The following is a 22,325-nucleotide window of genomic DNA, read 5'->3' on the forward strand; positions in this document are numbered from 1 at the left end:
GTCCGGGAGGCAACACCGTGGGGGCAGACCCAGGGCCACACCTCACTTTCTGGCCTCCCCCAAGCCTCCATGTCCTCCACCATGCACACCCCACCTCTCTCTTCCCAAGCTTGTTCCCATGAGCATCCACGAGGCGTATGGTACAATGCAAAGCTTTTTGAACTGTAGGTCAAGTCTTAGCAGGGATTGTAAAGCCAATGTAGTGGCTCAGGTGACATTTTCATTCATGAAATGAATAGGAAACACCAAACTGCATTTCACATTCTCAGGTAACAGTGGGTGAATACTGCTTAGTGAAACTTCTGTTTACTGTGTGTGCAAGCATACACGTGTGCGTTTGTGTACTGTTTGCAATAGTAAAGGCCCAGCCACAGGGCACCTGGGTGGCTCAGTCTTTAAATGTCTGCCTTCGGCTCAGGTCGTGATCCCAGGGTCCTGGAATGAGCCCAGCCTCCGGCTCTCTGCTCAGCGGAGAGCCTGCTTCTCCCTCTCCCTCTGCTGCTTTCCATGCTTGCGCGCTCGCTCTCTTTCCCTCTCTCCCTCTCTCCCTCTCTGTCAAATAAACAAACAAAACCTAAAAAAAATAAAAAAATTTAAAAAAAAAGCCAAATAGTGACACCACAGGATCTGGATCTGGCCAGCCCTGGGTCAAACACCCCTCTTCTACTTAATTGCATGTGTGACCTTAGGCAGGTTCCTTAAACTCCCTGGATTTCAATGTGCTTATCTGTAGAGAAAATAACTATAGTGGGTTTTTGTGAGAATTCAAAGAATGGATATGCAAAAGCATGTTAGAACACCAGGCACAAAGCAAGTACTGAAAAGAGCACAGAGTTAGCTAATGGGGTCAGCACTCACAATCCTCCCACTTCCCACTGCTGCCAAGAGGAGGGGTACTGTTACCCATTTGTCTGACAGAAACAGAGGCTGGGAGAGATGGGCAAAGCGAAGAGCCAAACCAGAACTCCGTTTCCACCTCTTCTCTACCCACAAGGCAGCATTATCCCCTATCCCAGGAATTTCTTCCAGCCCAGGGGACTCTTTACTAAGTTGAATATAATTGCAAATATTACCTGCTACCAACATTCCACCGCTCTGTCATGAGGACTGACAAGACACTGTCTGGAAAGTATTCAGAGCGCCGTGCAGACAAGTACAATATAAATCCAAAATGTCATTTTAACGTTCTCATTATTATTATTAAAATGGGCAAAATGGAGAGAACACGATTTCAGCGCTGTGAGTTTTCATGGGTGCCGGGAATGTGGATTCTGGAAACAGTTGGTTACCACAGTGCTGGCATCTCAGATCAAGCAGCGTGGCGTGTAATTTCTCAGGCATCAACTTTGTTTATTTCACATTGAAAGTCATCTTTCCCTCCCCGGGGCACAGTTTTTGTGTGTGTGTTTTTGGAAATAAAGCTCAGCTTGATGACACTCTTCCAAAATTTCATTTTGATATATTGATTGTCCCGGCCAATAACACCCTGGCCTTACAGGTGCGTGAAGAAAACATCAGCGTGTTCGTTTCTCAACAGCTCCCGCCCGGAATGGGCTATGTGCGGGGCCTGGAGCTGCTCCTGCTTTTCCAGCAACTTCCCACTGAGGAAAGGTCAAAAGCAAACAATTTCAGAAGGGTAGGGACCCCAGGGAGCTTCTGAGCCGGAACTGGTCCAGCTGGGATGACCACACAGCTAGGGCTACCCGAGAATGTTCCAGGGGCTCTTCAAAGCCATCAAGAATCACCTTTCCTGAGAAGTGAAGGCCAGGGCAGGGGTGAGGGGGTGGTGATCGGAGGTGGAAACGAACCACGAGAGACTGTGGACTCTGAGAAACAAACTGAGGGTTTTAGAGGGGAGGGGGGTTGGGGGTGGGTTGGCCCAGTGATGGGTATTAAGGACGGCATGGGTTGCATGGAGCACTGAGTGTTATACGCAAACAATGAATCATGGAACACTCCACCAAAAACTAATGATGTACTGTACGGTGTCTAACATAACACGATATTGATTAATTAATTAATTAATTAGATTTAAAAGAAGAATCGCCTTTCCTGGGCTGCCACTGATACTCTGTGAAAAGAAACCACAAACATATTTACGCTGCACCAGACAATGCTGTATGATGGAGTGAAATGCAAACACCCACGCATCTTTATAGCAGAGAGGAGACTTCACAGATTTTCTATTCCATGAAGTGCTGGAGACTAGAACCCAGATTCCCCCTTTTGTGTTATACCTATGGCGACTTTTCAGACAAACTCAAGTTCACCACTGCCCCCCACCCCCTGCCACTGCCCAGGCTACCTCGAAGATATAAGCTGAGATGCATGGAGGCTGATAGACCCCTGGGCTTGCAAGAACTAGACCAAGTTCTCTCCAGTCCCTGACCAGAACTCTTCCTGCAACATGACAAGGTCACGACAGGAAACTAGATTTTATGGAGGACCTACTGCATGCCAGCCTCCGCTGACTGAAGCCTCCACTGACTTCCCACTGAAGCTCACATCAGCCCTTAAGGTTGACAGCTGTCCAACTTAGAGATGATGAAATTGAAGTTCTGAGCCACTTTGCCCAAGGTCACACATACTTCGAAGGGATGGGAAGGAGATCAGAATGCATGCCTTTTGTCATGTTCCATGGCATTTCTTCGTAGCTTGGGAGTCAAGCTCATGGACCACATTCAATTTGTACTTTCCACATTCATGTGCCACCTTAGAGTGGACCCAGAAAGGTCCTTCCAGAATACCGGGTCCTCATCCCTAGAATCCGTAAATGTTACCTGATAAAGAAAAAGGATCTCAGCACATGCGATTAAGCTAAGGATATTGATCCAGAGAGATAATCCTGAATGAACAGTATGGGCCATAATTCCACAGATGGACCCCTAGGAGAGGGAGACACAGAGATCGACACACAGAGGAGAAGATGACGTGAAGACGGCGCAGGGAGAGATTGGAAGATGCTGGCCCTGGAGACTGGAGTAATGTGGCCACAGCCAAGGAGACCAGCAGCCACCAACCATTGGGGGAGTCAAGGGCAGGGAGTTCTTCCTCTGAGCCCCCAGAGGTTTTGGGTCCTGCTGCCATCTTGATTTCGGCCTGGTAAACCAGACTTCAGACTTCCAGCCTCCAGAACTGGGAGAGCACACATTTCTGCGTCCTAAGCCACGTGTATGGTACTTTGTGACAGGAGTCAATGGAAAGGAATACAGCACTCTTGCCATCATCACACTACTCAAGACCAAGTATTTGTGCACGTACAGTCCTGTCCACTGATGGTGAAGGCCACGCAGGTCCCACTCCCACCACCTGCTCTCTGCCCACAGCTCACACCAGGCTCCCCAGAGAAGGAACGAGGTGCTGGCAACTCCCGCCCAGGAACCAGCACCAGGAGGAGAAACAGAAAGACCATGCTTTGGAGAGACCTTACTTCTCACCATGCTAGGAGAGCAAACAGTGACTGCACCAGGAATGGCATCTAGCTGATGTAAAAAAAATCAAAGATTGATCCGGGTTCCAACATGAAACTAAAACATTTGCTCCACAAAACTCTTCACAAGTGACTTTTTTCCTTCTTAAATAACATTTTTTATTTCCTTAAGGCAATGCATGAGCTCATTTACTCCCTAGTTTGCATGGTAAATACACTTGACCTCAAAGGTGGGCTTCTATGCCAGAAACAAGGAGTCCTGGCTGAAGGCTAGCATCATGGGAACACCTAAGTGGAAAATGCCCGAGGAAGCAAAGGGCACGTGTGACTTGGAGGCACAGCCGAAGACCTTTGTGTTCCAGGCTGAGGTCCAGATAGAAACTGGTTTTGTGGTGATGTCAAACTACAGTCTAATAACTGGTCAGTGGCCCAGGTGAATGGGTCAGGTTCCCAGGGCGGAAACCCGCCTCCTGGATTTGGCATTAACCAGCCTCCCAACAGCCGCGGTTTGGAAGGGACAGACTCTGCTACTGGTCCCTGGTCCCCGTCCCTCCAGCTGGCTCGCACACTAAGATGATCTGACCCCTGGGAAACATCAGCAAGGGGCAGGAGGAGGTAAAAGAGACAACCCACAAGAACAGAGTATGGAAAAACTTAACAATGTTGGCACCAGTCTCCCAAGTTTCATAAGGCCCTGCAGGGGGTCTGTAGTCTGTGTTCCAGAGCTTGGTCACTGGCTCTCCTGTGGGAACCACACCTCTTATCACATGGACTCTTGCTGGCACTGTCCCATTTCGCAGCCTCCTGAGGGAGCATAGCACAACTCGGGCCAGCCTGGGAAGAGTCACCCCCGAGAATCTGACCTTGGTTACAGCGACAACAATGGAGGATGCCTGAAGCTAATCTCACCTTGATTAAGCTTGAGCCCAAGCAGGCTGTCCCCAAAGTTCTTCCCCTAGAAGATCCCTGAACAGCCTGGTTCTTTAGCCTTCCTCTGTCTCTGTGAGCTACTCCTTACACTTCCAGAAATTATCCTTTACTTCTGAATAAGTTAGGATCAAGTTTTGTGGCTTGTAGTCGAAGAACCTTGGGACAACCACCAAAAAGATCTCCAGGCCCAGCCTGCTTTTCCAGGCCCTTACCTCCCCGGCTCTCAGCCCTGGCCCCACACTGGCATCACCTACAGAGCTGATATAATATAGACGCCCAGAGCCCCATCCCCAAAGACTTTGATGTAAAGGAGAGGCACAGTTTAACACTTCACACATGGTTCTGTGTATCAGGGTTGAGACTTCACACATGGTTCTGTGTATCAGGGTTGACAACTACCACCTCCCATGGAGCTGAACAGCCAAGCCTGTCCATTTGCCATCATTAGGACCCATGGCACCAGCATCCCGTCCACTCCCATGCTCCTCACCTTGCCTCCCCTGCCTGCAACATACACCAGGGCTGCATTAGTCTTCCTGCACTCCTTCTTACCACTCCTCTTCTCTAAAGCCTTTCGTGATTCCCTATTGCCTCGAATAGGTACTGTGAATCCTTTATCCAGCACTTGACTTCCCTTTTATAAGACTCCACCTAGTTTCCAACCCAGATTCACTATTCACTGATCCCTGTTATGCCCCCAACTCTAATTCCAATTGTTCTATTACCTGTTGTCTAGACATACAGAGTCTTTAGTGCAAACAACAAAGCCCATTCCAGTTTCAACGGGAAAAGAAGCTAACAGGGTTTCTTGTGGAGTTTTGTTTGTTTGTTTGTTTGTTTGTTTTTGTTTTTACATAAGCCCTGGGAGGGTCAGCCTATCCCACCAAACTGCCCATGGAGACCCTACCCACAGAGGCACTGCCAACACCTGGCCTAGGATGTTATCCTTATTTCTTCCGTCTTTGCTCTAAAAGTGACTCTGCTCTCTCTCAATGACACTTCGTCACATACTGGCCCTGCTCCCAAGGAGACTCCAGGCAGGTGCTGCATCTTTCCATCACTCTCTTCCAAATGAGCATCTCATGCAAGTGCAGGTGATTGATGCTGCCCAGGCCCCATGTAGCACATTAGCTGCAAGGGATGCTGGGAAAGCAAGCTTCTGACCACTACCTTTGGGAAGCTGGACTTAAAGAGAGGGAAATCCTCCAAACACAAGAAGGATATTTAAATGCTGCCAAGTAGACTAAAAGCAAGACAAACATACAATAGACTTGGAATTGTGGGGGGTTTTTTCTTGTCCATCCCTCACTGTCTGCAGAAAAGCTTCCCAGCTAAAAGGCATCCTCTCTTAAGAGACTGTCTTCCTGTTTAGGCAAAGAATATGGACTTTGGAATCAGATCCCAGCTGAAATCTCAATGGGTAAAGACCTAGAGCAATCTTGAGAAGTGGATATAATTCTACCCTCATGATGGTGCTGTGATACACAGGCCAGCCCCTAGGCTGGCTGGTCCCAGTCTAGGTGCAACTTTGGCAGCACAGTGCTTGAATCTTCATACCACATGAGAAAAGGAAGGGCCTCCCTCCCCCATCATTTGACTAAAATTGAATATTCACCACTATGCAAATGAAGGCTAGGGTCCAGATTTTTTTAAAAAATAATGTGGGGGTACATGTGTGGCTCAGTCAGTTAAGCTTCCGACTGTCGATCTCAGCTCAGGTCTTAATCTCGGGGTTGTGAGTTCAAAGCCCACACTGGGCTCCACACTGGGCATGAAGCCTACTTAAAAATAAACAACCAAACAAACAAATAAACTAATGTGAAGTTCCTTGAAGGCCAAGTATCCTGGGCAAATTCCTATGTGTAACAACTACACAACAAGCTATTCATAGTTCTGATTTCAAATGGTGAGTTAGCATTCCTAGCTCATCCTTTTATGCTCCTTTTGAGTTAAAGAATGCCCTCTGAGTAGATAAAAGTATGAGAACATACTTTTAACATATGTACCAATCACAGGGTTCTGCTTACAATACAGATCATAATTCAGTCGGTATAGGGTACAGCTCAAAATTCGTCATTTTACAATTTCCCAGTTGATGCTGATGTTGCAAATCCATACACCACACCGTGACTACCATAATTGTAGACATCTCTGGGGTGAGTGAAGTCCACTTAATTATTCCATGGAAAATTCTGGAGCCCAGAACCAGCTTACTTCAAAAACAGCCACTACTCCCACCCTTCATCAGGAGTATTTTTAGGTTTCCTTCTATAAAATTCCTTGATGCCCCAACTCTAGAAATACCAAGCTCCTTGAAGGGGGAAATCAGTGTCTTGATCTCTGCAGTCCAAATGAAACCTTGCACATTTTAGGCATTCATAAATACTTGAGGAATAAACCATCAAAACAAAACTCAAAGGCCTGCTGGAGCAACAGCCAAAAGTCAGTCCAGGAAGGCCTCCCAGAGGAAGTGAGCCTTCCAAGAGATTTAGTAGTGAGAAAACCCCAAGGCCAAGAAGGAAAACAGATTGCTCCCACGGAAGTTTTTTTTATCCTCTGGAAAACAACCCTCAACCACCAAGGCCTCCCATTTGCCTCCCCTGTAGGGACAAACTTGAACTCAAAAAACAGTGACAACCCATCAGCTCTCCTTTAAATAAACAAAATATGCAGCTGTCATTTCAACACGGTATTTAATCTTTCAGAATTGCTGCATATAAAAAGCAAACCCATGAATTTCCCAAAAAGCTTTGTTTCTGCTGAGTTTATCATGTCCTCCAAAGAATAATAACACATAAAGTCAAAGACCAAATGACTTCAGCTCTACCCAAACATCCCGTGTGCGGTGTTTCATTTCTAAGGTAATTTGGATTTCTTTCCCCTTCACTAGAGAAAGAAGATGGCTCTTCTCTACAAGTTCAATGAACCTCATTGCTCCCAACTGGGCCTGACTCCCATTTCTGCATGCCTTTGGGTTCATAGCCAGTTAGACATTTAACAAGTACAATAGCAATCTGACACCACCGCCCTGCCTCCTGATCCCCATCTGTCAGATGCTGGTAACACCACTGCTCTCCAAGTACCCAGCCACCCTTGAGATGCATAAAGCCACTTAAGGAGACATCTACAAAGCCCCCAGCTGCCAGAATGGCTCTTACAGGAAGTGCAAAGAGGAAATTTTGTCAAGTTTTTCGGTTGGCAGAAACCCTCATGTCAGAAAATGGTAAAGTTTGTTAGTCCAAGACATCTCTCTTGTCAGACTGGCTTTCAGCATCGGGTTTGGCTCCCTCCCCCGCTTTTTCTACTTGGAGCTGGTGAGAGAGGCTCCAGGAAGCAGCAAAGCAGCCCAGACATTCCTTGCTTCACCAAACATTGATTCAGCACCTACTAAGTGCCAGGCTGTGAGGAAAAAGAGCTACCGAAAGGATGATAATTAGAAGATCAATCCACTACAGTCTTCCCCTTTGACCACTGAGATTTCCAAGATTCCCCAAAATCCAGCTGGTGGGACTCAAACCCATACATTCTGAATTTGCAAATAAGAATCTAAAAATTTAATGAAAACTCTTTTTTTAAGACTTTTTTTTATTTATTGGAGAGAGAGCATGCAGAGTGAAAGAGAGAGAGAAAGCAAACACAAGCGGGGCGTGGGGAAGGGGCAGAGGGAGAAGCAGGCTTCCAACCAAGCAAGGAACCCAATGGGGCACTTGGTCCTAGGACCCCAGGATCATGACCTGAGCCGAAGGCAGGCACTTAAACGACTAAGACAACCAGGCACCTGTGTAATGAAAATTCTGCAGTGCCCTGGACCTTGGTAAACATCCTATTCATGCAACACTTCATAGAGGGTCAGTAAATGGAAGTAAATCAAAGAATGGCCGGGCCAAGAGTGCAGTGTTTGGAAGGTGAGCCTTATCAGAGATACAGTTCTAGAGACTGGGCCTGGGTTCAAAGAAATAACTGAGGCAGGACATATGTTTACCCTGGAGCCCCCTTATCAGAGCTCAGGGAATGTATTCATTTTTAACTGTTACATCATAACTTAATGCAAACCTGGTTGCTTAACACAAATCTATTTATTAGCTCACAGTTCTGTAGCAGAGAACTCTAGACACAGCACGGCTGGGATCTCTGTTCAGGCTCTCAAGTTATTGGCCAGGCTGAGTTCTCTTCTGGACGTTCTTGGGGGAAATCTGTCTGAGCTCATTTGGGTCCCCACTATCTTACTGGCTCTCGGCTCTTCTGGGGTACCTACATTTCCTAGCAGGGATCCCCTTACACTCTGAAACCATGTGGAGAAATTCTTGCTCATCAAACCTCTCTATCAAACCCCTCTGAATCTCTGACTTTCCCTGTCTCTGACCTCTAGACACAGATTTAAAGAGTCATGTGACTTGATTAAGCCTACAAGGAAAATCTCCCTATTTTAAAGTCAACGGATTTGGGACTGAATTACTCCTGCAAAATCCCTTCATGGTAACCCCTCGATTGAGTCAGGGGAGCAGGTGCATGTACACCAGAGCCCAGGAACTTCCAGAGCCATCTGTGATTTCAGCCTACCACAGGGGAGGAGAGGAAAAAGGCAGATAAAATCACAGTGACTTCCCGAGGGTCAAAGTTTATGTGTTTTCCCTCCTTTCTGGGAGCAGCCGCCGGTGTCAGGGGATTTCAATCCCTGAATCTACAAAGTGCACAGCCACTGTGTCCTCACTCCCTAAGTAAGGAAGTTTGAAAAAAAAAAAAATGAGTGTGCCCTGTCCTTGGTCTCAGGGAGCTCCAAGAATAGTCGGGAAAACACATCTCCGCCCTGATTTGAGAGATGTCTGAGATGGCTCGTCCTTTGTAGGGAGTCCAGTGTGGGGGCCTTCAAGGAAGAAGTAGGGACTTGAAATTGTGAAGAAGGCCACTGCACCACAGAGACGGTTAGAGATACCCCGTCCTAGCTCGGCAACCTGGCGCTGCCTCCTGACTTGAGCCAAAGCAGTACTGGGCAGCTGGAGTGTCTGTGCTGGGAAAACCCGAGGCTGAGCGGAGGGAGAGTCAGTCTCCGGCTGTGGAGGCCTACAACACCAGCAAGACTGGAACAAACCAAGAGCCAGAGCTCTGGCTGATGGCGGGAAGAATTAACTGGCAACAGCTCTTCTACCAGGATTGCTGCCCAAGGAAGGGTTTTCTCTTTTTCAGTCTGGGAGCATGTCTCGTCTCCAACCTCAATGCAAGAAATGCCGTCTCTGCGAGGGCAGCACCTTCAATTTGACTGTACTGCTCTGCTCCTTAACACTCTCCACAGGCTTCCAAGGAGAAATTTCAAGCCCCTTAGCTTTGGTCTTCCCTGGAATTGGCTGTGTGGTGGGGGAGCTAGGCCACCAGGCTGAGCTGGACATCCATTCAAAGAAGACATACACAGTTTAGAGGCCCATTTTCACCCCTTCCTAAAGCCTGGCTTTCATGACAGTTGGCTAGTTGGAGAGGTCAAGCAATCCAGCTTCTGGCCTGAAAACAGATCAACCATGCACCTCCGTACTAGGCAAGTCCTGCGTCTTGTCCTCCTCCTCCCCCACCCCCGCTCCAGGGCAAGAAGCCTCGTGACTCAGACAGGAAGGAGATGTTTACAAGTACAAACAATTTAAGGAGAAGAGAAAACACGTGTTGAATGTCTTTTTAAATATGACCCTCGGGATGCCTGGGTGGCTCAGTTGGTTGGACGACTGCCTTCGGCTCAGGTCATGATCCCGGAGTCCCGGGATCGAGTCCCACATCAGGCTCCCAGCTCCACGGGGAGTCTGCTTCACTCTCTGACCTTCTCCTTGCTCAGGCTCTCTCTCACTGTCTCTCTCTCAAATAAATAAATAAAATCTTTTAAATAAATAAATAAATAAATAAATATGACCCTCACGGCATCCCACTTCCCTTGACCCTGAGTCCCCCGCCCCCTTAACAAGTAGCAAAGGGGCCTTCTAGGAACTCACTGTGAGCGCTGTCTCCCTGCATTAAGTCTTGTTAAACAGAGCTTAACAAGGACTGTTAAACATCACCCTAATCACTTTCATTTCACGTTTACTTCTGGCAGGTACATATGGTGAAAGTTGGTGCCGGCCGGCCAATTCACACAGACTACGTCTTTGTTCAGGGGACAGAAAATCCAGAGTGTCCTCCAGGGTGGCCTGACTCCCTGGGAAACTGGGAGGAATCAGATTCTTTTGAGGTATGAGACGAGTCTAAAGGAGCACATGCCCGAGGCAAAACAGAGTATCACTTCTCAATGCAAGCTGAGATCCTTCCATTTATTTGTTCTGCCCCACAAACAGCCGTTGCACACCCACTGTGCGTGGGGACTGTCCTGCGACGGAGGTATAGTGTTGAGCAACATTAGGGAGAGCTCCTGCCCTCAAAGAATTCGAAGAAAAACATCAATCAAATAATCTCACAGTTCAGCTCGTAAAAGAAAAATCAGGAAAAAGGAAAGTATAGAGGACAAGAAATAAAAATAAAATCGTGACTGTGAGTCTTGTTTCAAGGGAAGTTTAATCACGTCTGGGAGGAGGAGCCAGGCTTCCTGGGGAGGGGTGGGCGATCTGACGATGTTAACTCGATGAAGGGGCCAGATGCGGGGGCAGGTAGAGTACTGAATGAGACAGAAAAGTATTTCAGCCCCGAGAGAGAACGTGCACCAAGGTCGGTGGTAGGAGGGAGCCTGACCATGAGTCGTTGAAGGGGGCCAGTGGGGTGGAGCAATTAAGGGGTGTCATGGACTGAATCATGTCTCCCCAAAATACATACGTTGAAGCCCTAACACCCGCTGGGACAGTGTATGGAAATGGAACCTTCAGCGAAGTAATAAAGTTAAATGGGGTCGTAAGGGTGGGGCCCTAATGTAACAGGACTAGTGTCTTTATAAGAAGAGATACCTGAGGTGTATCTGTCTGTCTGTTTGTCCTTCCCCCATGCATGCACACAGAGGAAAAGCCAAGTGAGGACTCCGTAAGGAGACAACTACTTGCAAACCAGAAACCAACTCTACCAGCACCTTGATCTCAGATTTCTAAGCTTCTAGAAAGCTTAAAGCTCAAGCAGATAGTAACTGTGGTGTTTTGTCATGACAGCCATGCCCACTAAGATAAGGGGAGGACTGCCCTCCATCACGTTGGAGAAGCAGCTGACCACGAGGGGTCTGACGTCCAGGATGTTGATCCTTGACCTAAGAGCCATGGGAAACCATTCAGAGGTTCAGATTTGATGGGGCTGGGGTTGAGGGTGTCAGTTGAATCCCAGTGGCTCTGGCATGAAGAAGGACAGCTTGGACAAGGGCAGGAGCCCATGCAGCTAGCTATTCCTCCACTGAGGACACATTAATTCGAGATCCCTCACCTGGAGAGCACACTTGTTGGTAATAAACAAAGTAGGAAAGGCATTCCAGAAGCTCATGCTCTTCAAAGGTGCTGGCAAAGAATGGTGCTCTGCAGAGAGAGGGCCCAGGTATGGCTGAACATTTATCTGTTTACAAGACCTAACAGCAGCAGTGATGACCAGTCTTCCCTCCGGGGCAAAGAAGGCAAGGACTAGAGGTGGAGAGTTGATCGGGTTGTCCCAGGGTTTCAGAACAGCAGCAGAGGTGGGCCCAAGGAAAAGGCAGTGAGAGATGATAGCATCATTCAAGTGGATGGGGATCTTGATCAGGGTACTGGACAGGGGACCTTGTCTAGTGGGGCAGGATGGGGATGCATGACTCCTAATTCAATATTCCTCCTCTGTGCTGTCTCCACTCACAAATGGCTTTTATTCTGAGTGGTTTTAGCATTAATAAGCTGAATACTTTGCTTGACTGAGGCTTCTGCTGCCTTATTACACTTTGGCAGCCCCCATGAGGCATGCAACTAAGACAGATGAACAGGAAAGCTAATGAATGGGGACTGGGATTCCAATATCGCCTTCCACAGGAACTATGCATCTCTCCAGCAGAGAAATGAAATCTTTGAGACAGCCTGATTATAAAAATAAAGCAGCATTATTATATTTGTCTGCCAGGCTGCTCACAGGACACTTTCAATTTATGACAGAGATCACAAATAGAAAAATACACATGAAATACTATTTATTACAACCACATCTACTCCAATAAATTCTTTTGCAGAGTAGAGGCGGTAACCTGAACACTTGAGGCAAAACTTTATCCTGCAACATCCAAACATTTGAGCCAAAATAATATCTTACATTTAAAAAGTCACTAAGTTCATTTTGATGGTATTTCCCCATGAGACTGTACCAGCAATAGGTCTTTATGACAAAGAAATAGCCTTTGATAAGAAATTTAATGACATAAACATGCTTGTAAGACCAGTTTTAAATTAATCAAGAGAAAGCAAGTTCAGTTGACCCCTAAAGAGGTTAAGAACGCCAACCCTTATGCTCTCAGAAAGCTGCATTCAACTTTCTCTTTTTAAAGCATATTTATTTATTTATTTATATTATGTGATATTAGTCACCATACAGTAGTATATCATAAGTTTTTGATGTAGTGTTCCATGATTCATTGTTTTGCATATAACACCCAGTGCTCCATTCAATACATGCCCTCCTTAATACCCACCACCAGGCTCACCTATCCCCTCACCCTCCTCCCTTCTAAAACCCTCAGTTTGATTCCAGGAGTCCGTAGTCTTTCATGGTTCGTCTCCCCTCGATTTCCACCCCTTCATTTTTCCCTTCCTTCTCCCTCTCCTTGCTATTCCTTATGTTCTACATATAAGTGAAACCACAGATAATTGTGTTTCTCTGCGTGACTTATTTCACTTAGCATAATCTACAGTTCCATCCATGTTGATGCAAAAGTTGGGTATTCATCCTTTCTGATGGCTGCGTAATATTCCATTGTATATATGGACCACATCTTCTTTATCCATTCATCTGTTGAAGGGCATTCAACTTTGACTCTCCCCAAACTAAACTAATAGCCTAGTTTTATCCAGAAGGCTTACCAAAAACAACCAGATGATTAACCCACATTTTATATATTATATGCATCATATACTGTATTCTTACAATAAAGTAAGCTAGAGAAAAGGAAACACCATTCAGAAAATCATAAGAGAAAATACACTTATGGTATTGTACCGTATTTACCGAAAAAAAAAAAAAAAAAAAAAACCCACACACACATTGTAGGGGACCCACACAGTTCACACCCTGTTGTTCAAGGGTCAACTGTATTTAAAATTCGTTTGGCACCTTAGAACCATCTTAAGGCCTCCATTTTCATGTAATCAGTTGATATATACTAGGGTATAGGGATTGATTTTTCAATTACTTCTATTTTGCGGGAATGGTCTGCACACAAGGGGTAGAATTTCATGAAGTTGAGACAGGGGAGCTAGAGAAACACGAATCACATGGCAAGTCACTAACAAAGGAAGGTCTGGCCAAATTAGACCAGTTAATCCTGAAAGAATGGAAAATTGACAAGAATGATGCCAGGAGAGGCCCTTCAGTGAGGATGATTTGAATAGCAAAGAATTTGGAGAAGCCCTTGGGAGAAAGTCCTCTTTACCATCTTGCTGAGAAAATCAAACACAAAGACAATCACGTAATTTTGTCAGAAAAATTATGCCCTCAAAAAAGCCGCAATTGTATCATTCTGGAAAAATTATTATGAGAATTAACATATAATTATAAGCTATGTTTCATAAAACAGAAGACAAATTTCTTTTCAGGAATTGCCCTTTCGTTTTTCATGATGAAGTCCCAATCAGACCTCTTTCCACATCAAATTTGGGACTCAGTTCTAAGGAGCTAACTTTAACAGTTCCTTTGAGGTAGTAACTGTCCTCGGATAAAGAGGACCTACAGTCACCATCACAGCTGCTCCTCCTCGGCCCCTCCTTTCTGACTTGCAAACACAGGAGACATGAAACCCAGAGGATGCAATTCTCAGCTCATTTTCTCTTCTTCTCCTTGGGCATCCCACACATACCTAAATACACATCAACCTTCTTTTTAGAGCGGTCCATTATAGCAGCAACTCTTCATCTTTTTTCCACCCAGATACACATGATGGATGATATCCATATTCAAGACATTCTCCCACGAGTAACCCAAGTTGACATTGCAATTCCTGCCCCTACACTCAATTCCCCTTTCCCTGACTCAGGAGAGCAAATCAGAATGCAAAGGCGTGTCATTATTATAGAGTTCTAAACCTTGTATGATGTTTCTGTAATTTTGTAATTTCACGATTATCTATAGAACTTTTTTTTTCTAGGAGGTAAGGAAAACCAAGTCCCAACCACCTTAAGCTCTTGAAAGTTACCAGTTAAAACGACACGTCTTTCAAACTTCTCTGTTGTTCCACTTCGAGTGGGTGACATTGGACAGTAAGCCAGGTGTGCAACAGATGCACACTTGGTGAGTTCGAGGACCCAGAGGGGACACACGGTGTGAATAACACCAAGTGAGGGTCAAAAAGATAAAACGGAAGGTCTGGGAAAACCTTTGGAAAAGAAGGTTTCTGTTGCATATTCTGAGTATCCAAGGAATAAAGAGCCAAATGCAGGGGTTCTTCTTCTCCAGAATAACAAACTCTCTTTGGCATCATGCAAGTATTACCGCGGCCATATTTGCTGTAACCATCCAAAAGGAAATATGCCTCCTGCTGGTTTCTCACTGAGCTGACAAGAGGCAAGAGACTCACATTTCTCAGACTGTGCTCTTCTACATTGCTATCGTTTTTCCTGCAAACTGCTTGAGAACCGGGAGGCGCCCCCACCTCTCTTTCTCTCCCTGACTTCCCAATTTGTTTTCATGATCTGCCCAGCCCAGCACCTCGACCAGACTGAGGCACAATAGCAAAAGTGCAGAAAGGAAAATTAATATTTTCTACATAGACTCCCTCATCTTGGATAGATTTATGAATTTTGTTTCTGTTGTGCAGAAGTTAGCATTTTTAACAATGAGGGGGAAAAATCCTTAATTGTTTTTTTTTTATTGCCTCAAGAGCTCGAAAGACATCTTGTGCTATGTCGTCATTTACATTTCACATTAAAAGCAAAATATGTTTGAAAGGAGCAAATATTTGTTTTAATTTGATACATCTGTTAACTGAAATGCTAAAAAGACAGCTAAATCACTATACTAAATTCAGCGATTTGTAAACAACTTATATATTCCGTTGTTCTGGGTAAAAAATGCCCCAAAGCCCAAGTTTTATGAAACCCACCAAGTAAATTGCATTGTATTAATCTGATGGAAGCAGGCCATGATTTCTTCCTCTTCACTCCATTAATTTATTTCCTAACTTGAGTTAATCAGTGAGGTTCCTATTTTTAAAAGCTCTTTGAAATTCATTGGGAGAGGGGGACATTTGCAAGAACTGCTTTGAAAATCTACTGCAGAGGAAATTTACAAACGGTAAATTCCCTCAAGACATTATCGCACATTGAGCACCTGATTGCCAGTCAACAATCTTTATGCCTGGGAAAGCAGTGGGCGATTAATACACAGTTGTTATAAGAAAGAAGGAGAGAACTAGAAGGAAAGAATGAGAGCAGCAGGGAGAACAGACTCATTCCAGGCAATTGCTAACTGGATGAGATGATCCCCAAGGTCCTATTCATTTCTAGGTAAAAGTCTGTGGCATTCCAATTTGATGCTACAAAATGAAGACTGGCTGCAACTTGGAATAATACCCACGGGGGGCGGTGGGGGGAATAAAAAAAATACCCACTCTTCAGAGAAATAATAATAATAATAAGCCTACAGAGATTGGTCCAACAGAGAACAAAGACAAATCAATTATTTTTCCTTGGTCAAATGAAACCTTAATTCCTAAATTAGAGTGAGAGAGAGTACACTGTACTCAAAAGGGGGGGGGCAGGGGGTGAGAGGATGGATTAATGCACTCTAAGGTATAAATTACTGCTAAAAGTTTAAGATACGCTGAAGGGCATATGGGGAAGAGAGAACTAGCTTTTCCATGAATGTTCAAGCCAATCTACTAGCTACTCCTTCCTGGACTCCTCTGGGCGGCAGGAGGTAGGTGAGAGAGAGTGAGTTGGGTTGGGTGCCCTGCCCAAGTCCCCGGACAGATGTCAACACCTGCTACAGACTCCTTAAAGCCAACTTCCAGAAAAGCTGGCCCTAGGAGGCAGCAGCACCGCCAATCTAATCACCTTCCTTGTCAAAGTCCTGTTTTGTTTCATTTTCTGTTCAACATGAGCCTGTGCGAGCCACCCAGAGCCTCTCCTCTCCTGGCCCTGAGGAGGAAGGTCAGAATGTGGGAGCTGTACTTATTTGAACTGGATCTTCTCTTCTCTAAGTCTCAAATTCCTCCCCTCTGAAATGGAAATATAAACTACCTACTACAGCCCCTGATGCCAAGTAGGCATCCAGAAATTGCAAACCCTCTCCTCTCATTTCACACAGACACAGGAAGTCTAAGTCAGCTGTAGGGACATAGCAGAACCCAAGGGCAGGCTCTTTCCATCCCTCTTCAAGCGCCTTCGAATTTCTCTCTCCTGTCAATCCCCTGGCCCTGAAACCTGTTACTCAAGTTTCCCACACCAAAACAAACAGCACCATGATTTATTCCTTTTCCTGATGCCACACTGGAAAGGGCCCTGTGGACCGTAAGCTCCTTCCTCCCTGACATGCGTAAGGACCCGACTTGAAATGTTTGCACCACAACAAAAGTTTGGAAAACAAACAGTTTTCTCATCAAGGCATTGAGTATTTTGGATGATCAATCAAGTCCCAGAAATCTGGGACACCAGATTTTCTGGATCAGACAAACAGGCTGGCAGTCCCTGCCATGTTTCTCGGTTCTGATAAGGAACAAAACCACCACAGCAGAAACTCAAGCTCTATCCTGGGGAGTGTGTCTGAGAGCTCCAGTTTCTTAGGACTTGAGTAGGTCACTGGAGAGGGTGAGGGGGAAGAGACTGTAGCTGCCGCCTGGAGAGGGTGTGTTCCTGACGCTTGCTTCTCCCAAGGAGGAGAAAAACGGGAACAAAATCAAATTGCCTGGGGAAGGTTCTCCAGGGTAAAGAGGGCTGGAGAAGAACTCTCCCTTTTATCTCCACAGAACTTCCCAGAGGACTTTCACCTCTCCCTGTTACCTATTTTGTCCCTCAGTATGTTCAACTCCATTTGACTCAAGATATTTTGTGAGTCACAGAGCTGCTGTTCTGGAATGCGCGCAGATGCTGACTCCTAGCCTAGTGCTCTTTTCACTGCATCCCAAGTTCCCAAAACATACAAAAGAAACACTCAGAGGTTCCGATCTATGCCTCCTCAGTCTCAGCAAAGGGAAATGTACACATTTAAGGCCACACCTGTGGTTCTGAAGAACACAGGCAGTGGCGGGTGGGGGGAGAGGGAAGCCAGCGCCCAGGTCGCCCTCCACCCAGGACTCACTCAGGAAGATGATGGTCTGCCTCCTGGCTGTCCTGCTCTCCTCGCTCTCCGACTTCTTCAGCTGAGGCTGCTGTCCCTTCCTGGTGCCTCCAGCCTGGCCGCTCCTCATGAGCACCTGCATCATGTTCCAGCACATGAAGGCCACGGAGACCAGGACCAAGAGATAGATGATGAAGGCGCTGAAGATGCTGGACTGGAAGACGGTCCAGCGGCTGGAAAGGTTGGTACAGATGGACATGTTGGAGGTCTCCGGGCGCTGGTGGTGGTAAGTCTGGGAGCGATTGCAGGGCAGACCCCGGTGATTGGGCACGTTCGCTAGGGGGTACTCAATTCCCATGGCAAAAAGCAAAGGTAACGCCACCAGGGCGGAGGTGACCCAGACAAAGCCAATCAGCAGCTTCACCTGGCAGGGCCCCGACACAGCTTTGTACCTGAAGGGGTGGCAGATGGCCACATAGCGCTCAAAGCTGAGCGTCAGCACGTGGAGCAGGGTGGCGTAGCTGCAGGCCTCGAAGAGGAAAGTGTGAATCTTACAGGACAGGGCATAGCTGGGCGTGGTCAGGGGGTTCCAGATGATGCTGTAGAACTCCATGGGCATGCCAATGAGGAAGACCAAAATGTCCGAGCAAGCCAGGCTCACCATGTGATCCGTCACCTCCTTCTGCAAGTAGCCTTTCTTCTGCAGCACCTGCGTGACCCGAATGGTGACACTGTTCCCCACAATGCCCACCACGAAGATGGCCAGGTACACCAAGACGAGGGTGATTTTGATCCACGTGGCCACCTCGAACTCAGGGACGTGGGTGTGATCTATGACATGGGAGCACTCACTGCTGGGGCCCTGGGGCGAAGCCATGAGGATGAAAACCGGGCCACCAAGTCCGAAGACCTCTTCGACTTCCCTTCCTCCTCCTCCCAGCAGAGCCCGGAGTTCTGGGCTGCAACTCACCAACGAGGGCCCAGAGCGTTCTCTTAATCACCTGGAAAAAGTAACTTAGTATTTCTGGTGCTTTCAGGGAAACTTCCTGGAGTAGCCCAACCTAGCAGGGGCCTGGGAGGCGCCTGGGGGTGGAGTTTGGGCAGTGTGTGTGCGTGTGTGTGTGAGTGTATGAGCGAGGCGGGGAGAGAGCGGAGGAAGGAGGGTCCAAGCTCCCGGCGCGGGGTGTGGCTCCTGCAGACCCCGCCCCACCCCGTAGCGTTCGCCCTTCTCCTCCCCCGCCACGCGCGGGCCCTGCCGGGCAGCCCTCCGCCACCGTCCCCGCAGCCTGCAGCTCGAGGGCCGCAACCCGCTCTCCTGAAGCGCCCACTCGGGAGCTGCTAGCGGCCCAGCGGTCCGAGATTAACCATTAACCTCCGCTCGCTGTGGTCGGCGGCCCCCGCGCTGACCCAGCCCAGCCGCGGGGTTTGACTCAGCGCGCCGGCACGGTCCCGAAACCAACTCTTGGCTCGGGAGCACCCGGCAACGGGTCGGCCCGCCGCCCACGCCGCCACAGCCGCTCCAGCTGTGACCGCCAGCCCCCACGCGCATTCCGAGGACTCGCGGCCCGGCGGAAGCTGGAGTAGCATGCGCTCCAAGGCCGAGGCTGGCGAAAACGGAACATGCCCTCCCTGCCTGGCTGTCCCCTCAAATACTGTGCCATATCAGCTCGGGGGCGGCTAGATCTGCGTGCCTGTCTCCGCGGCCAGCCGGTTGGCCCCGCCGCCCTGGGGAAGCCAGCAATTGCTCGCCTCCTCGGTGCCCTGCCTTCCGGCAATCGGGGTGTTCCCAGTGCACCGCTGGGCAGTGCGCTCCCTCACGAAGTCAGCCCCAGGCAAGCTAATTGCAGCCCCACAAAAACCCTGCCTTTCTCCAAAGCCTCTAGTTCTACCGACCGCTCTGGCAGGCCTTGCTCGGAGGCACGGGAGGAGCGCCGCTCTTTCCTTCGGGTTGCGCTCTTTGGCGCAGCCCCTTCTCTCCGCAGAGGACAAGGGGAGTCTTTAACTGGGGACAAGTATATGCATAAGATGTCACACTTCTCCAGGTTGTCGCTGATGGGAGGCGCGTCCTTTCGCAGGAAGCTATGGCCAGGACATCAAGGCCATCCCAAGGGGGACATAGCATAAAAATGGCATTAAGGATCAGACCATTTTCCCTCTCTTCAGAGAGAGGAAAACCTCTCATGGGCTTATTTCAGCTTCTAATTCCAAAATCACAGATAATGGAGATGGGGCAGTAGAAGGCTGTCCTATGCACTGTGGAGTGGTCAGCTCCTACAAGGACCCCCACTGCCCTCCCAACAGTGATGGCCAAAAATGGCTCCAAGCATCCCAAATGCCCTTTAGGGGAACAAAAACACCCCAGTTGGAAAACCACCATCCTGAAGGAAGAAAATGGGTCCCCTTTATGTGTCCACCCTAAGGGTCTAGCTGGGGCTCTGTGCTAAAAACCATCCTTAAAATATCACAGCAACCACCCTGTGATGTGATTGTTTTAAAGATGAAGAAACTGGGTGTCCAGAGGATAAGTGCTTCCCCAAGACCATAAAAGAGTCAGCAAGGAGCCTGAAAATGAGCTCAGACCTATCAAACCGTAAGCCCACACTCTTAACAGGGAAGGCATTTTGGGATCACCGTAGGCACTATAGAAGTGAATCCTGAATGATTTGCATAGAGACACAGGGATTGTATTTTCTGAATCCAAACCTGGACACCTGGTCTGAGAACCTCAGGGAATATTTGATTTTGACACTGTTTAGGAAAAAAAAGAAGGGGGATTCTATGGCCAATGATCTTTACAATGAATATCATACCTGGTTATAGTTATTTAGTCTATTTGAGCTCTCTGCGTTAAATTACAAACTCCAAAGCCAAGATCTCTCTCTTCCCCTTCTCTGGCACCTCTCCACAGCTACATCAATACAATGTTTTGTTTTGTCAAACCACCCTTTTCACGTGTGCTATTTGACCTACTTGCTGGCTGGGAAATTCATAACTCATTTCCTTATAGTAATAAGGAACTGGACTGGGCTTAGCTACATGATCGTCATGGCCTTAAAGTTGTCCCACAAAACACACGGGGTATGTGTGGACTCTTGAGGCTTTCTTAACTGCCCATCAGAATCCTCAATGGAGTTCTTTGCAAAAGGTGCTGGCTGTTTGCTATCGCAGAGAGCATGAGAAGCTCTAGAAAGAACCTTCTCCCCAGCAGCAGCAGCAGCATATATACTCAACTTCAGCTCTGCCCACTTCCTTCTCCTCGACAGAAAACAAGCTGGGAAGCTCACAAGTATCCACCACAGACAGATCCTTTGACACCCTCCTTTGGCTGTTATTCCCTCAACCCCTATCACATGCCAGGCATTTTCACATAATTCATTTCTTTCAATCCTCATGAGGCTAGAAGGAGGATATCATTATCCTGTTTGCAGACGAAGTGACTGTGGTTCAGGGGACCCAAGTGACCTGCCAGAAAGGGTCAGAGGTAGGATTCGAACTCAGTCTGCCTGGCCCCAAAGCCCTTTCCACTCTGAAATGCTCTCTGTGTGTGCAGCACAAGGCTGTGCCAGGCTAGGCAGGGGCATGTTAGGGAAAGGAATTTTTGTTCTTCTCTCCCCAGCTGCAGCACGCCAATCATCCCCCAACATATTTGATAATTGCAATTTGTTCTGTTCAGACAAGATTTCCATTATTTGTCCAATTTCTTTCATCAAAGTTTTTGCTCCCAAAGTGTGAACAAAGATTACAAATGCATGGCCAAACTGTGAGAATTGAGCTAATTAAATTTTGTTCCTTACAATGCAGATAGAAACACGTATTTTGAACCAAAGTCCAGGAGAATTAAATTTTCATTTCACCTTTGCTTTTCCTAAGACCGGTTAAAAACTGTTTGATGTGCTCTCACTTGTTGATAACAGACTGGTGTAACACCTGGCCTGGGTCTGTGTAATCTAGATGTATTTTATTAGCGTTTGTAGAGAGGGGGAAAAAAAAAAAAGGAATGGAAAGTGAGACAAAAGAATACTTGAGGTACCCTTTGATATCATCTCTCCTCAGATCCCTCTGGGGTCTTCAGAAATTTATCCTCACATTTCACACATTCTAGGTGACCTTTCATGTAGGCTAGTGGCCTTCACATCGTTTTTTTGGCACTGAATCTCATTTTTAAAATTAAATATTACACTGGCACCTAAAGTAAACATACACACACACACGCGCATACATATATATTGTATTTTTGTAAATTTAAATTATTTCAGATGCTCAAATTTTTAACGTTTACTCAATCAACAATTTATATTCTAAAAAGTAACTCTTTGTTTACAAAGGTTAATGGTATAATCACAGTGACTATTCTAAGCTACAAAGAAAACTTCAATAATTTTCAAAAAGTATAGCATAGATAACTTTATTTATAATGCAGTGTCACTAAGAAGTAATAACAGAACCAGAAAACTGAAAGTGAAAACTCTAAAACTCTAACATCTCAAAATTTTTTTTAAAAAAAGATCTCTGTGGGGCACCTGGGTGGCTCAGTGGGTTGAGCCACTGTCTTCGGTTCAGGTCATGATCTCAGGGTCCTGGG

General features: G+C 46.9%; 1 protein-coding gene across 1 annotated transcript in view; it reads right to left on the reverse strand.

The window, feature by feature from the left end:
* Window positions 1–19,008, reverse strand: part of GPR39 (G protein-coupled receptor 39) — a 198,538-nt gene extending 179,530 nt beyond the window's left edge. Inside the window, exon 1 of the mRNA XM_059394414.1 lies at window positions 17,765–19,008. Within this exon, the coding sequence (XP_059250397.1) occupies window positions 17,765–18,620 (856 nt within the window). The 5' untranslated portion in view covers window positions 18,621–19,008. The remainder of the gene's footprint in view (window positions 1–17,764) is intronic.
* Window positions 19,009–22,325: the final 3,317 nt, after the last annotated feature.

Source organism: Mustela nigripes, chromosome 3 (genome assembly GCF_022355385.1).
Source record: "Mustela nigripes isolate SB6536 chromosome 3, MUSNIG.SB6536, whole genome shotgun sequence".
NCBI lineage: Eukaryota > Metazoa > Chordata > Mammalia > Carnivora > Mustelidae > Mustela > Mustela nigripes.